This window comes from Protopterus annectens, chromosome 2.part2 (genome assembly GCF_019279795.1).
Source record: "Protopterus annectens isolate FY-2018-M chromosome 2.part2, PAN1.0, whole genome shotgun sequence".
Taxonomy (NCBI): domain Eukaryota; kingdom Metazoa; phylum Chordata; order Ceratodontiformes; family Protopteridae; genus Protopterus; species Protopterus annectens.
The window spans coordinates 165,340,342-165,356,777 of NC_056730.1; the positions used below are offsets into that span (position 1 = coordinate 165,340,342).

A 16,436-nucleotide genomic window follows, 5' to 3' on the forward strand; every position below is an offset into this window, starting at 1 on the left:
GTGTAATCAATGTCCAGCTTATTATGTTGGAAAAACTAGCAGACCTTTCAAAAGACGAATTTATGAACACGTTGGATATCAAAAATAAAAAATGCACTTATAGACATGTAGAAAAGTTTGCTAATCATAATTTTAACTTTTTAATTACTGAACAAGTTAAAAAATATTTACAAGGGTGGATTATGGATGAACACTTGGACAGGCTTGAGTTGAGATGGCAAATAATTCTTAATGCATACAACCACCTTGGACTAAATGATAGTTGTTCCATTACCCACATATTAAAGCTTATGCATTATGGCATAAGGTAATATAAATTATTTTTATATAATGTAGTTTTATGTAATACGGGATTATTTAAATTCAAATTGACTGTTTATGATGTTTTCATATATAGTATTTACTTTTATTTACACACATATATATATAGATATATATAACTTAACAACTGTTTAAAGTGTGTGGTTCAAATTTTTCTTGGTTCTGGTTCATTTGGAGGTTGATATTCAACTGTGTTCCTGGTTCCTGTGCTGTATTTCTGCACTTTTGAAATAGCCAGTCCCTCCAGCCCCCTTGTTTTTTATACCAGGTTTTTGGACATTTATTTTTGCTTATCATAGCTTTGTCCTTTCAGTGCTAGGTCTCCCTGTCTCTATTGGCAAGAAAACTCGGAAGAGCTTCACAAAGCACTGTTTAGTGAGCATAAAAACATACTGACTCTTGGCTTTATTACTGTCTGTATTTGTGTGCTTTTATGTTATGAATAAATAGGGATGAGTTCCAGTGATTAGATATGTGCGTATGTTTGATGACACAAATAAAGTGATGATATACAGATTTTTTTCTGTTACAGTTTTCCAAGTACTTACACATATAATTTTATATTTCTATATGTATGCGTATACATGATTCATATATATAATATATATATATATATATATATATAGAGAGAGAGAGAGAGACGTGTGCACACAGTATGTGTGTATATGTGTGTGTATATATATATATATATATATATATATATATATGTGTATATATATATATATATATATATATATATATATATATATATATTATATATTAGTACTATTACCCTATTTCCTAGGATTTAGAAAGATCCCCACTACTCATGTAAATTGCCTACTACATGTCAGCCATTTTACACAATGGTGAGAAAAATGCAGCTCAGAGAAAGTATTCATTATTGATTTATTAGCATATCTCTGAATTACTTCAGAGGAGCAAAGGACAGAAGGTAAGTTGGGTGAGGAAGGACAGAAACATTAGAACGGTCAATTGAAAGGAACTGTTTTGGAGTCATAACTCCATTTAAGCTTTCTGACACTTTTCTTTTTAATCTTTATATCACCTTAAGGCACTTACATCGAAGATGTCATGAATGCATCTCCAGGAGGCACTGTGCTCCTTTCTGTTGAAAGTGAAACGCTAAGGGCAGTGCTTGTAAGCTGGATCTATAAAGGACAGCGTGGGTCCAAAGATATTGTAGACTATCACATTGGCACATCTGAAGCTGAGATACCAGTTGCATATGAAAATCGTGTCATCTTCTCCTTGCACAATTTTTCACTCCAGCTTCTTAACTTGACCAAAAATGACAGTGGCCAGTACATATTTAAAGTTGACATGTCTAAGGTGAACAGAGTTATCCATCTTCAGGTAACTGGTAAGTCTAGCTTTATGATATATCTGACATGGCTTACTGGTAAATCACTTTGGCTATGGTGTGCAGGGTCCTGGGTTTGAGCCTTGCAGAGGCTGTTTATTTAATCTATATCAAACAGAGCTCCTCATTAGCACTCCAAGAAAAATCTTGATGATTGGATGGGAAATAGAAAATTCACCCTGGGGATGACCTCTGTGGCTCTGCTCAACAGGGGCACAGGAAAATAATTTTCTTGGGTGGCGAAAGCCAGGGTACCTTTCTGGTTGCCTTGTATAGGCCCCAGGGCCAATAGCCTAGTACCTACCTATGATATTACAGAAATACTGCACAAAGAACTGTATCAAAAATGTTGACATTTAGCTTGTTTGCATTTGTAATGTGTGGCTGAGGGCCTGTATCTATAAGATCTCTAGTCAGAACTTGGGGAATAAGAGGAGTGGAAGTAGACGTGATGTAGGATAATTATGTAGCCCTGCAGTATACTTTTCAGATTTAATATGACTACAATGTTAACTCCATGAAATGCTGTATTTTGGGGTGAAGGGTACAAATTCAGTGATGCAATAACATGACTATTTGCATTATATACTAAAAATGTAAAGACCATCACTAAGAACAAAAGACCATACGTTTTATTTGTATCAATAAGCCTTTCATGTGCATAGTGTCTTGGGTTTTCAACAAAGCAAAGTAGACCCATATATATAAATATATACTCCTATTTTCGCAAGATGAAAATAACAAAAACTAAAATCCCTGACCGCACAGTTTTTCTCAGGACAAGTAAACATTTGACCAACTTGGGGAAATATGCCTTTTTCCCTCACTGTAGTGTGATTATATATAGAAATACTCCATAAGATCGAACATTTATGGTGAAAGTTGACCAAGAGGGGCCATCACTGAGAAAGCCTTAAGGAATTGTTTGATTTTTCCATTATGTACAGACGCTATGTGTACGGATTGTCTTGATGTTCTTTTGTAAATATACTATCAATGTCTAAATGTTCTTCTTCAAATATTCTATCATGCTGTTCGAGATATGTGATATGTAATGATGTTTTTGAGACATGTAATGATGTTTTTTTTACTGTTGGGAGCTTTTCTCCCCGGGTCTCCACTGAAAATGGACATATATCCAGTCGGACTATCCCGGTTAACAAATGTAAAATAAAAAAATAAAAATAAAATTTATAATATTGCATATTTTTATAGCCGGAAAAATGATTAAAAACTCATTTGATTGCTTCTGCCGGCAATAGTTTTTGGGAGGTCACTGAATAGAGAAGAGTGGGAATTTGCCCTTTTCCCACTGTTGTGCAATCTCAGAGTTGATATATATAAATTGAAGGGGGTATGGGGATGGAAGAGGGGTTTGCCTCCATGCAAAAAACCAGAGGGTTTTCCCCCATTATTTTGTGTTCCAGTCCTTTTGGATCAATGCTTTTGCCATTGATATTTGATTTTTTTTATAGTGCCATATTTCAAAGTACGTATATATTTTGCTCACTTTACCTCTTCTGCCAGTCAGTCAGCAGTCCCTCCTGTCCCATCAGCCCATTTTTTCCCCATCTCTGTGGTGAAAGTTGACCAAGAGGGGCCATCACTGAGAAAGCCTTAAGGAATTGTTTGATTTTTCCTTATGTAGCCCTGCTCCAGCATGCACTTGTTAAACAGCTCTGCCCCTTCCTTCAAATCTTGTAAGCAGTTTTCCTGGTGTACACCACTGAAATTGCACCTAGTCACTGTGCTCCTGAGTGCATACAACCTTCCCTGCCCCCCCCCAAGAGAGGGTATGCAAGCATAGCCCTTGACTCTTCCCTCCTGCCTGGTTCCTCTAATGCAAGGGCCGACAATTGAAATCTGTTCACCAGAGTCAGAATCCGTGTTCTGTCCTTCTGTGCCGCAGAGCCAGGCATTATTTTTCCTGTTTTATTCAGTTTTTACATTTCACCCATGAACTCTTGAGCCAGTTTTGCTTAATTAGCTACATGATTGTAGTGCCACAGACACTGCAGACTTGGTTGAAGTCTACAACCAGGCCCTCACTGACCCTTGTTGTCTGCACCTGCTTGTACATGAGACATGGTTTGACTTTTGAGCTTAGTAAGCTTCAGAGAACTGGCCAAATGATAGTATAGAGGTTGTGGCACACTTGTCTAGGTGAGTAAAGGCTTGCTGTGGACAGTAGGCTCAGATGTCACAGAAGTCCTTGCATTTGTCTTAGGCTGAACTGCACAGAGATCTCCAAGCTCATAACTCAAAACGTTTTGTGTAATGAAGAACATAATTTAGTTTCTGAATATTTTGCCAACATCCTTAAATTGATTAGATCAGGTTGTGGCAGGGTATGCACTCTGATCATTTCACTGGTCCTCAGTAGGTATCACTACCTTGGAAATGGTTTTATTTACCAAATGATTATGTTTTTCCTGCATCATTTACAGTATGCATGCCACTACAGCAGGCTAGACCCTTATCTCATCAGGCTGTCAACATCTGCTTGGGGGTGCTTGGCCCAGTTTTATTTATTTATTTTAACATTTGTTAACCGGGAAACTCTGACTTGAAACAAAGCCAATTTTCAGTGGAGGCCCAGGGAGAAATGCTCCAGACACATGTCTTTTATAACGTGGGAGGAAACCGGAGCACCTGGAAGAAGCCCACACGAGAGCAAGGAGGACATGCAGACTCCGCACACAAGACACCCCAGCTGAGAATCGAACCAGAGAACCTCTTGCTGTGAGGTGACAACGCTACCGCTGCATCACTGCGCCATTTTGTGCCAGACTATCCTCACTTGATTTATGGAAGGAATGTCTTACCTAATTTTGTGGAGGCATCGATTATTCCTCTCCTTAAAAAGGTGTCATGGACCCTGACAACCTTGGTAATTATTGTCTGCTGTCAGACTTTACATTTGTGGGTAAGATTGCTAAGCAGCTGGTTTGTATACAACTGGCTATGTATTTGAGATATGATAGCACTGATCCATGTAGTACTGAGGGTTTACAGTTACTTGCGTATCACATCTCATCATAGTCAGTATTCAGACCTGGTCATTCTAGATCTCTCATCGGCATGTCTTGCAGTGGATCACACCATTTTAATGTCTTGGTAGGATCACTACTGAAGCATTACTGGCACTGTTTGAATTGCATCGTATCTTACTCTTCCAGACATATACAGAGAGTAAAGGAGAATAGTTTAAGGTGTTAACTCCATGTAACATTTTCTCTTGATTGTGGTATTCTACTGTTGTTCACCTTATGCATGCTTTCTTTGAGGGAAAGTTATTGGCTGAGAGGATTGCATTGTACGCTTGGTGACATGCAGTTGTGCTTCTCCTTCACTCAGGGGCCTGTGATAGTCATTGATGATCTTTGCCCCCGATATATAATGTAGCAACAAGCTATAGTCTGTGATAAAGGTATGTATCCTTTGGGTAGTTATTAATGATAAGCTTACAGTTAATGACCACTGTTTGTCTGCTAGTATTGTGTTGGCTGCCCTAATGTGGGGAAGTTTTATTTCCTTTTGCAGATGTTCGCTTTCACTGTCTGTTGATCATTGGCCCCTTGTCAACCAATCAGCCTATACTTTTTCTGTCACTGAAGTGAGGGTTGAGCAGAAGACGCCATTATTTAGGCAAAGTCAGGGATGGCTTAGGTCTTTCCTCTAAGCCCTATTCCTCTACATCTGCCCAGTGACGGCCCTTTGAGTGGATTATGTAGTGGATGTCAACACTGACCCTTCTCTCACTTATCATAGGAGGTTACTAGGCTAATGGCCCTGGGACCGTTCCAAGCCTAGCCAAGAGTTTATCCCCAAAAAGAAACCTTAGTCAGCACCTGTCACCCTGTCAATGAGGGACACAGGTAGAACCCCTGGGACAAATGTGGTTTTCCATCTGCTCATCAAGGTTGGCTTGAAGAGGGTCAGGGAGGTGCTCTGTTTGACTTGTATTTGAAGTCTGTTTCAGAGACAGGGGAGCCTCTGGGGGAAAAAAACTGTCTCTCCAGCAGGTTTTGTTGATGTAGCATATTGGATTCAGGCCTTTTGAGCGAGTAGTACATGAGGAGTTAGACTTATGGATATGGAGCATCTCTAGTAGGGCAGGGTCTGAGATTGCCTTGTAGGCGAGATACAGATCACCCCTGAGTAATCTGTACAATACAGAGTAGAGTGATAGTAATTTGAGTCTGTCAGCATAGGTCAGGTGTTGGAGGCCATGGATTCTCTTTGTGAGGTATTTCCGTCGCTTTTCCAGTTGGTGCAGATGTTTGGAGGGGTACCATCCCAAATGAGGCATTATACTCAATTGTTGGCCTAATGAGGGAGGAATATAGAGAGGTAATAACCTCCTTTTTTCTGGATGCAATCTCTTTATCTATGAGATGAACCAAGTAAAAGGCTTTTCTGACCCCTGCTACATGATGGTTGAATGTGAGGTTATCAACCTGAGTGCCCAGGTCTCTCACCACAGGTCATGTGCTTAGGGGGTTGCCGTTGATGTGGTTATCAAAAGGGGTCGTGTTTTTGCCTAATGGTATGGTGGTACATTTTTTGCATTTTAGCTTGAGGCCATGACTTTGGCACCATTCATTAGGTGCTGTGAGACCCTCTTGCAGTGGGTTAACATCATTTGGAGAGTCAATGGCAGCACCCAACTTACACTCGTCAACAAACTTGGTCAGCCACAAGCCTTTTGTCTTTGCTTGGACCTCTGAAAAATAGATGCCAAACAGTAGAGGTCCCAGGACAGATCCCTCGGGAACTCCACTAGTGACAGGTCTGCTATTAGAGGTGGAGGTGTCTATTTTGACTTTGAGGGTCCTGTCGGTGAGACAGTTGGCCACCCACCTGATGAGATGGGGGATCTGTGCCAAGTTGTGTTAGGTTTTCGATGATGCCTGAGTGGGGGATTGTGTCAAAGGCTTTGACCAAGTCAGGGTAAGCTGTATGTACTGACTTTTCCCTCATCCAGGGCCTTTGTGACAGTCTCAAAGAAGTCAACCAGGTTCAACAGGCAAGGTCTACCCTTGACAAATCCAAACTGGGTTTTGGTATGTACCTCACAAGACATCTCCAACAACTGGAAAGGCTGCAGAAATACCTCACAAAGAGGATTACCGGCCTCAAACAGATCTACGCTGACCGTCTCAAAAAACTCCAGCTTTACTCCATCGCATATCGCCTACTCAGAGGTGATCTCTGCCTAACATACAAAGCTATGTCAAACCCAGAGCTGTTGAACATGCTACACTTAAAGAAATCCCAAATCCCTCCGAGCTACATGCTCTAGGGACCTAAACCTTGTCACCACAATAAACAGAGCATGCCGGAGGGATAGATTCCTGTCCCAGAGACTTCCCATACTCTGGAATAAACTACCTCTCTGTATCAAACAAAGCTCCTCATTAACACTTTTCAAAAAAAATCTTGATGATTGGATGGGAAATAGGAAATTCACCCCGGGGATCACCTCTGTGGCTCTGCTCGACAGTGGCACAGGAAAATAATTTTCTTGGGTGGCAAAAGCCAGGGTACCTTTTTGGCTGGGCTTGTATAGGCCCCAGGGCCGATAGCCTAGTACCTACCTATGAACCTATGGGTGTCTTGCCAACTGTCGTGTGTACCTGGAGTAGTACCAGTGCATCATGCTAGCAAACCAGTCTGGAGGTGTACCTGTCCTTAATGAAGATAGAAACACCACCACCCTTAGTTTTCCCGACTTCATTTTTGGGCCATAATGTGTGGAATGAGGTATAGCCTGGTAAGGCAGGGTGCTCTCCGCAGCCCTGAACCAAGTTTCTGTACCTGCATAGACATCAGCATCTTCCAGTGCAAGGAGGGGCCTCCAGTGAGTCCATTTTCAGGTTAAGGCTCCTAGCATTAAGCAACATGACCCTCAATTTGCTTTTTGACAGAGATTTTTAAGTTGGAAGGTTTAGCTTTGGGACATTGGCTAAAAAAGGTGCAATGGGGGGAGGCGAGAGCCTTGGCCAGGATCTGGAAACCCAATGGTGACAGCTGAAGGCCATCTCTGGCAAAGCATCGAGGTCTGTCGACCATGTCATCCCAGGCAGACAGATACTGGATCTCCTTGGAATGACACCAAAACCTAAGCCAATTTTTGAATTTAGTCATTTTTTGTTGGTATTGTGGTATCATTCTTGGTGAAGGTAGGATCCTGCTTAGAGCTAGGGTCATACCTGCCTGGAACACATACTCAGAGTTCAAACATGTGTCCCTTCATATAGTCCATCAGAAGGATGCCCCACCCACCTAGAGAAGTCTGACCAACATGTTGTGTACCTCCACGGGACCACACTCTGTTCAGCACCTAGGATGGGCATGCACATTTCTGTGTCTGCTCCTGCACCTGCCCAAACCTCTAGTCGAACCCTGGATGTTCTTCGTGTTTCACTGTTGCAGTCATTACATTTGGGTAATCTGCTGGCAGATTACCCAAATGTAATGGCTGTAACAGTGAATGCGCTCTAACATCTACATTTATGGTAAGTGTACACAACTGTACTTTATATGGGCTTAAGACTGTATCCCTCTATGCCACCAGTACAAGCTAATTTGGAGTGATTGATAAGAAGCTTATATTATCAGACTTGTATTTCAGCTCTGCTAATGGCTGCCTTTCCCTAGGTTTTCCAGGGGCATACCTGAAATATTCAGACACTGTGGTCTTTACTCAGCAAGGGTGACATCTCTGAAATTTACTGCCTGGTTAGCTGATAGAAACCCAAACATTCAGTGGCTTCAAATGATCTCTTAAGTAGTACCATTTCAAGTTTGTCCTTGATTCATTATAAGTAATTTATATTTGTTCAGTTATTGTTTTATTGCTTTCCATAATTTTTATCTTTTTAAGTCATATTTTCGTGACTGTTTCATGGTTTAAATTGTCATTGTTGTGAATCTGTTTATTTATCTTGCATTTACTGTTAGAATTTGCATTGTGCAGTGCCTAAATTGAAGTACCTCAGTAAATATGACCATAAACTTACATGGCTAAGTGACTGGTTAATGCTGTTGCCTTTCATCTCAAAGAGCAGAAAATCGTGCCTTGTCTGCAAAGGTTGTCTTGAGAACAATTTGCTTGCTGTCTTGTATTTTCTTCAGCTACCCCCAATTTCTTCTCAGAGATATGCTACTTCTTTTGATTTGTCTTACTCTAGTTGTCCCAAGTTCACAGCTTCTGTTACTGAGCTCACCTCTTCTTGGTAGGAGATTTTGCTTTGTGAGTCCACTGGTTAACAATAGATAAAATATTTGATCTGTGGATCAAAGAGTATTTTGCACATATTGAGACTTAAATTATGAAATTCATGAGTAATCACCCAGGATTCTGTACCATACAGAAGTACTGGTCACACCACTGTTCTGAAAACATAAAGGTCGCTTGGCTGGCACAGAGGAGTAGGGTTTCTAGGAAAAAAGCTGGCAATACAGAGGTAATACACTCCTGTCACTCTACATGAAAGTGTTGGAAAAGGTGACTGATAAATAAAAATGCAGAGGAGGAGGAGAAAGTAAGATGGGAGATGATCCAACATGATGTTTGTGGTTTGATATATACTGGAGAACAAGCTGAAAATGAGGAAGGAGTCCAACTGGGCATTCCACGACTCAGTTTAGAAGGTCCCAGGAAAGCTGATTTGGACAGTTCCGCAATGTGCAGGGACCCAGTGACATGGACAGCAGTGACAAGACACGTAGTTTATAACTAGAGACATTTTTCTGCATGTCATGCATTTATTTCATATCTGGTTAGATTTGAGGGTATTGCTACGCATATTTCCACTGAGTGACAATTTTTTTTTATGGACTGCTGCAGAAGTTTGCCAGAGCTGTGTGGAGGTCCATTGGTATAATGAATTCTTTGGCCATGGTGTGTTTGGCCTTTTGAACAATTTCATTTGCTTGGACTGCTAGAAATGCTTCCAGTACCATTTGTTACTAGTTCTAGCAGCCACTTGGAGTGTTCTATTTTATTTAGCTTTTTTTCTGCTGCAGTTCTGTTCTGTAATACCTTGTTACTATTTCTTGGTACTTGATGATGGACTGCTGAAATTATTTTCTGCTGAACTATTTTAGTATTTTAAGCAACATGGTTCCACTGAATCTAGACTGCTCGGTAATACTTATTTATTCCTAAAGTGGGGAGCTGGAAGCTTCTTTATTCTGCTTTGAATCTGTTACTCCAGTGGTTCATGTGGACTTATGGATATAATTGATTTACCTCTGACTTTCTACTGTTGTGATTTTTTTATGTCCAGATTGACCTGAAGCTGATGATTTCTCATCTCCTTCAACTTTTGTCAGCCTTTGTAATATGTCTGCTACTAGTTAAAAGACAGACTGGAGTTTTTATAATTGTTTTTTTTTTTTCTTCACTCCAGTTGTTGTGTTGGTCCTTGCCTCCATTCCTTTATAGTTCATGCTTATTGTTTTGCATCAAATTGGTTGACAAGATGACTGTTAACTTATGTAAAGTCAACATTCAGATGTTATTGCATATTTAATTTAAATTGACATTTCACCTTTTTAAGTGAAATAGTTCTTTTTTATAGGTGGTAGATCTATATTTTTCTGTTTAACTAATGAACAGTTACTTTTTGGCTCATCTAAAATTAACTAGTCGCATGCCTTTTACCAGCATGATTGGTAATGCTGGTTAGTATTATTTTTATATTTTTCATGGAGTGTTTGTTTTAGTGTCCTTTCATAGCAGACTGTTCTTTAATTTGAACTAATTTATTTGAATAATTTAATGTCATGCTAGCTGTATTTGTTTCTACCTCTGTGGTTGTTTTATTTTGCTCTGCGTTCTGGCCTCCTTTATTTGTTTCCACCTGTGTGGCTAATTTATTTTGTTCTATTTCCTGACCTCATAATTGACTGGGTGTCCCATTACCTCAAGATTAAGATGATGGTACTTTTATTTATTTAACATTTGTTGACCCGGAAAGTCTGACTAGGAACACAGCCTATTTTCAGCGGAGCCCTGGGAAAAATGCTCCAGACGCAAGTCTTTGGAATGTTGGAGGAAACCGGAGTACCCGGAGGAAACCCATGCGAATGCAGGGTGGACATGCAGATTCCTCACAGAAGGCAACCCAACCGAGAATCGAACCAGAGAGCCTCTTGCTGTGAGGCGACAATGTTAACCACTGCACCACCCAATTTCATGTTGCTGCTGTTGCTGATTTACCCTGGGTGGCTTTGAAGAATTTAGTTGGTGATGTCCAGTTTATATATTATTTGAGTTCTCCAGATAGAAGTCTGATATTTTTGTTTTATTAACGGCTAGCAAAAAGCGGGACAACAAGTAGTACAAAGGGCTAGTTTCATTCTGGTGTTAAGATTAAGCAACGCTACATTGGTTTTTGATGTTGCTTTTAGTTGACCCAAAGGTGACTTTTTCTTTTAACAGGAACGTGCTATATTCCCTTCACCCTTTTGACACCTGTTTTTTTTTTTTATTCCCGAATTTTGGTTATTTGTATGAGAATGAGTATAGCTGTAATCCATTGGCCTGGGGCATATAGGAGTTAGTTTGTGTCTCGTCCTGAATTGGGGCATCAGGTTGGGCTTGGAGTTTGAAATGCCATCAGAGCAGAAATCATTACTCGGGAAAGGGTTCTGCTTGTCTCATGTTGGCACTGATGGAGTGGAACAAATGTCTTTGACCAGTAAGAGGGACCTGCCTCTGTTCTCTGTCTAAATATCAGATCTATATGAAACAAGCCATTTATCGTGTCACACCTGCTTTGTGGGTATGAAGGTTTTTATTACAGAGACTTGGCTGGATGAAAACCTTGGTCTGCATTTTGAAGTTTCTTTTCATTTAGGTCTCCAGGTTACATATTGTCCTAGAAATAGTAAGTCAAATAATGAAAGAGGGAGTTACTGTTTGTTTTTCCTTTACTGTGTAATTGTTTGTGTGATACTGGTATATTCATCTCCTTTGAATATGTCTTTTGAGTGTGAGTGAATTCAAATTCCTCTTTGTATACTGACATTTTTGCATGAGTTTTCTTATTTCCTCCTTGACTTAAGTTATGGCTGTAGGAGGCTACTCTTTGGATACTTCAATGCTTGACAGTGAGGCTAGTAAACTCACTAAAGAGCTTCTCAGTGTTTTAGAGGCTTCGGCTTCATTCAGATTATTGCTGTTGCTGCTCATACATTTGGCCACTCATTGGACTTGATATTCCAGCAAGGCCATGAAACCAATGATCTGGTGGTGAAACCTTTTTCATAGTCATTACCTGGTCCATTTTAAAACATGCCTCCTTGTTTAATCTGTTCTTCTTTATGATTTAAGAGAAGAGAATGTGTGTGTGCCCCCTTTGGTCAGCCAGTTATTTGAGAGGGTCAGTGAAACATTGAGTCACTTATCATAACTTATAATGTAGCCATGGCAGGTGCTGTGGACACTCTTTTCAGTTTGTATTCATCTTAGATTATTTGCATGATGGTCTGCTCTTGTACAGACTAGGATGGGTAGCTGGAGCAAAAATTGCATACACAGCACCTTTTCAAGGGTAAGCTTAGTCTGAACAAGTGTTTTGCTCTTTACCAGATGGAAGTTTTGTATAAGAAGGCACCTTTTATGTCTAGGCAGATCTCCTCTGCACTGGATCACCCATCTGCACTTTTCAGGTGGTTAGGAGGTTGTACAGCTCAACCTAACTTGACACTGACGTGTGTTGTTTAGATCACAGTGAGGAAGTTGCACAGTTCCTTGTGGAATAGATGCCAAAGTTGAGTCAGTCATTTGACAGTGAATTGCACATTAGATCTTCCAGTCTTCCTTGTACTCCTTGTACTGAACTTCCAGATTTTTGCTAAGGAGTTAAACTGCTCTGATTGTGATGAAATCATGAAAGTAATTTTCATTGATGCCTCATTCTTACTGCAGATTGTACCCTTGCAGTACAAGACTGGTCTGTCAGCTTTGAGTCTCTGGATCTGGTTATCTTCCTTGAGGGAGAGTGTGTACTTATCTCTTTAAATGAGGGGTCAATCACCCCTTTGTTGAAAAAGCCATCATTAGATATTTGTTTGGAAAATTATCACTCTGTCTTTAACATTCCTTTTATTTGTATATTATTATTGAGAAGGAAGTTTGCATTGCAAAGAATTACTTTCTTAACTCCCATCTTAGACTCCTGTCGGTATGTTTTTTTTTTTTTTTAAAGATTGACAATCATTACTAAGACAACATTCATTGAACCATTAATAACCTCCCAATGGTGAGAGACTGACATTCATATTCAGTCTTGGTCGTACTTGATCTCTCATCTGCTTCTGATACTGCAGGCTGTTAGATCCTTATTAGCTGCTTGGGATACAGACTGGACTTCATCAGAATGCCATTAAAATCAAAATGGATGGTTTTATATCATAATAGCAGCCACATGGTCCACAACATTGATTAGATGCTTGCCATTAAAACCATTCTTAAAAAGACAGTACACCGTAACTAAGAAAACTAAACTTTAAATATCCGTAATAAAAAGATGAGCCAAAAATATATTTATATGGGTCTACTTCATAATGTCAAAATCCCACAATATTTAATCCCACAGCGTCGAGACAAAATCAGTGAAAACTCACTCCAGCAGAAGAATGGATTGATGACTCTCTATTCCCAGGGTGTTATCAGTTATACCAAAAGTAAAAAAAAATCGCACCATCCCCAACCCACCCAGATTGGGGGGGGCTATGCCCCCCAAACCACCCCCTAACGAAATATACAAACTCGCAAGATTGCACTACAGTTGGGAAAAGGGCAAAGTTCACCTTGTTGGCCAACAGGTTACTTACCCTGGGAACAGATTCGCTGAGCCAGTCTTTCACTGAAGTGAGTTTTCGTTGATTTCATCTCGACTAGTGTGGGATTTGATATTGTGGGCTTTCAGTATTTTCAGGTAGACCCATTTATACAAATACACTTGTTAATACATGAATATTCTAGTACAACAATACAAAACTTCAAAGAAAAACCATGTAAAAGCCAGTTTTACAAGGCAAAAGCAGCCTTCGGTTTTAAAACCCTGCTACTTGAAGTTCTCGTTTAGCCCAGGAAAAACAGTGGGATTACTTTTTATAGTTGCCACTATAATTCCTTATAAGAAATCATCAGCAGGTCCTCCCGTTTCCCTAATTCTTTATAAGAAATAATCAGCAGGTCCTCCTGTTTCCCCCAAGTTTATGTGGTCAAGAGCAAAGAACTTGGAGTGGGAGCTGTGCCCCTTGATGTGTTTATATAGGGTATTATTTCATCATTCTTTTAAGTCATAATAATGCTTTATATACAAAAGGTTCATATGACTGTTTTTAAAATGTCTAATGAAGGCTGGATATACTGAGAGCTTACCGTTGTAATAAAGTTTAATTCAATTCTTGTAGCTGCCTGCTCTTTGGTTTTATAATAATGCTGATATATTCTAGCCCTTATTACATGATTGGCACTTTGCCACATAAACCACAGCTTTACTACCACAGTCATATTTCTGTTTAGGTATTACTTTTCCATAATTCTCAAGTATAAAACTAGTACCCTCCAAAATTAAACAACATTGGGAACAATGACCACACTCTGACACTCTACTTTGTCCCCTTAAGGTATTAGTCCTTTCTAGTAAAGATTTAAAAACAAGTGTCCTTGTATACAATTTTAGCGGTCACACCTTTTACCCTAGTGTATTCCAGGTCTGTACAAAAAAGGCTCCGGTTCTTTTCTGTCATGAATTTAATGTTAAAATCTATGTTAAAGGGCAACAGTAGTGCTTTATTGTATACCCCTTGGGTTTTCAGGTTTGTCTCATTGTTATTCAAGGGTCATAACCCAGTCAACCTACAAGCAGTGGGCTAAAGTGCCCCGAAGTTCTTTTGTTTTTAACTTCAGTGAAAATTTCACTCTTAAGTGTTCAGTATACCGTCTTCTTATTAACATACTTTTCAACTTTTCACACTATATCCAGTGTATACTATATCCAGGAAGCCCACTTATTCTAACTCATTGTTGCATTTTGAAATTATTCTGCACTCAGCACTGGGTGTGAAAAGTTGCAGTGCCTTTTACCTTAGGCTTTTGGATGGTGACTTGGCATTTCTCCCGTAAGTGCAAAATTCAAAAGTCCAAACATTTGACTGGTTCTTCTCAAACTAACCATATTGCACTGGTCTTATGGGATTTTCAGTAGCTTTCTGGTGTGTCTTGTCCTGACCATCACCTACTGTGTCCTTCGCAATCTGGGTCATGTGCACTAATGAAGCTGCTGAAGCCCAGTGGTCCAGTGAAACACATCAAGTCATCAGGTGAGAGGGATGCAGGCTCTTTCATGGATTAAAATTGAAACGTTTGGTTGCCCTTTCCCTGTCTTGTATTAGCCCTGTGGAATATGCTGCCATCCTGTATAAGTTTGTTCACTTTGAGGAAGCCCCTTAAGTTATAGCTTTTTAGAATACTCTATTAAGGCACTTACAGGGGCACATCGACCACTTTCAGATGGCTGAAGTTTTGAACTGCATTTTAATTCTGTTCAACTGAAATGTATTTATTTATAATACTCTTGTAGTTTTACTCAAGATTGCCATTTTTCATTATTTCTATTTGTGTGTATAATACCTATGCTTGAGCATCTAAATAGTTTTAAATAAGTATTTAATATCTCCATAAGGATTAGTTGTAAAATATTAAATATGCAGAACAGTAAATAAAATATCTAATACAAATCCTTAAATACTAAAATGTATAAATACAACAAAAATTAAACAAATCAACTAAAATGTAAAGCAAGATGTACATTTATTAGAGGTGGTGTACAATTAAATTGTGAAAACAAGTGAATAAATTAGATATAAGAGCTTGTCAAATTGCATACAACACATCATTACTACAGTAATATAGTAAACTCTGTTAACTAGCACCCTATGGTATTAGTAGATGCTGGATAACTGTAGTTTCTGGTTGCTTGAGAGTTAACTGTTAGTATAGGGTAAAGTATTGGGCCTATTTTTATTTGTTTGGTTTGACTTGTTCTGAGAGGTAATTTATTCCTGTCTTCCTTTTTAAAACTCTAAAAATGTAAGGTATGTTTTTGTGTGTGTGGGGGTGGGGGGTAGGGTTGTGTGTGTGTGTGTGTGGGGGGGGGGACAGAAAGTGCAACACACAAAAAAAAAATACAGAAGAAATACTGTACAATTTTCTTTTCCGGTTGCTTAAGAGTGACTGTTGCTTGAGTTCTAGTTAACTGAGAGTTTACTGTACATTGCTTTCAGTGTGAGATTCCCACCTTCATGTCACAGGCCAGTGCTTACAGAAAATTACTGTGCAATACTGCTGCCTGTTAATTAGTACAGCTGTTCTTTTAACTGTAATATAATGTCACATACACATATAAAATTGCATTAATGTTTCGAATAAAGGCCTGTTCCCATGCGTTACAAAATCTTCCCAAAATGTTTGTTTTTCCCTTGGTACAATGGATATATTACACATCATCCCTCTTTGTCCATTATTAGCATTTAGTTATATAAAATGTACAAGACAGTGCGTGGGGTATCTAGAAACAAATATCACACTGACTTATGTGAAATCGAGGGGAGTAGAGATTCAGACACACAAGTAGTACGACTATATTAATATGAAAAATAGCAAGGTATTATAAAGTATTACACTTTTTCTTTTACTGGAGTTTATTTTTAATATTTAATTAGT

The 16,436-nt window shown here is 39.2% G+C and overlaps 1 protein-coding gene across 1 annotated transcript in view; it reads left to right on the top strand.

Moving 5' to 3' along the window:
• The window catches only part of LOC122795580, a 207,205-nt gene that overhangs the window by 41,347 nt on the left and 149,422 nt on the right, over positions 1–16,436 (top strand). The window contains exon 2 of the mRNA XM_044063828.1: positions 1,376–1,684. Within this exon, the coding sequence (XP_043919763.1) occupies positions 1,376–1,684 (309 nt within the window). The remainder of the gene's footprint in view (positions 1–1,375; positions 1,685–16,436) is intronic.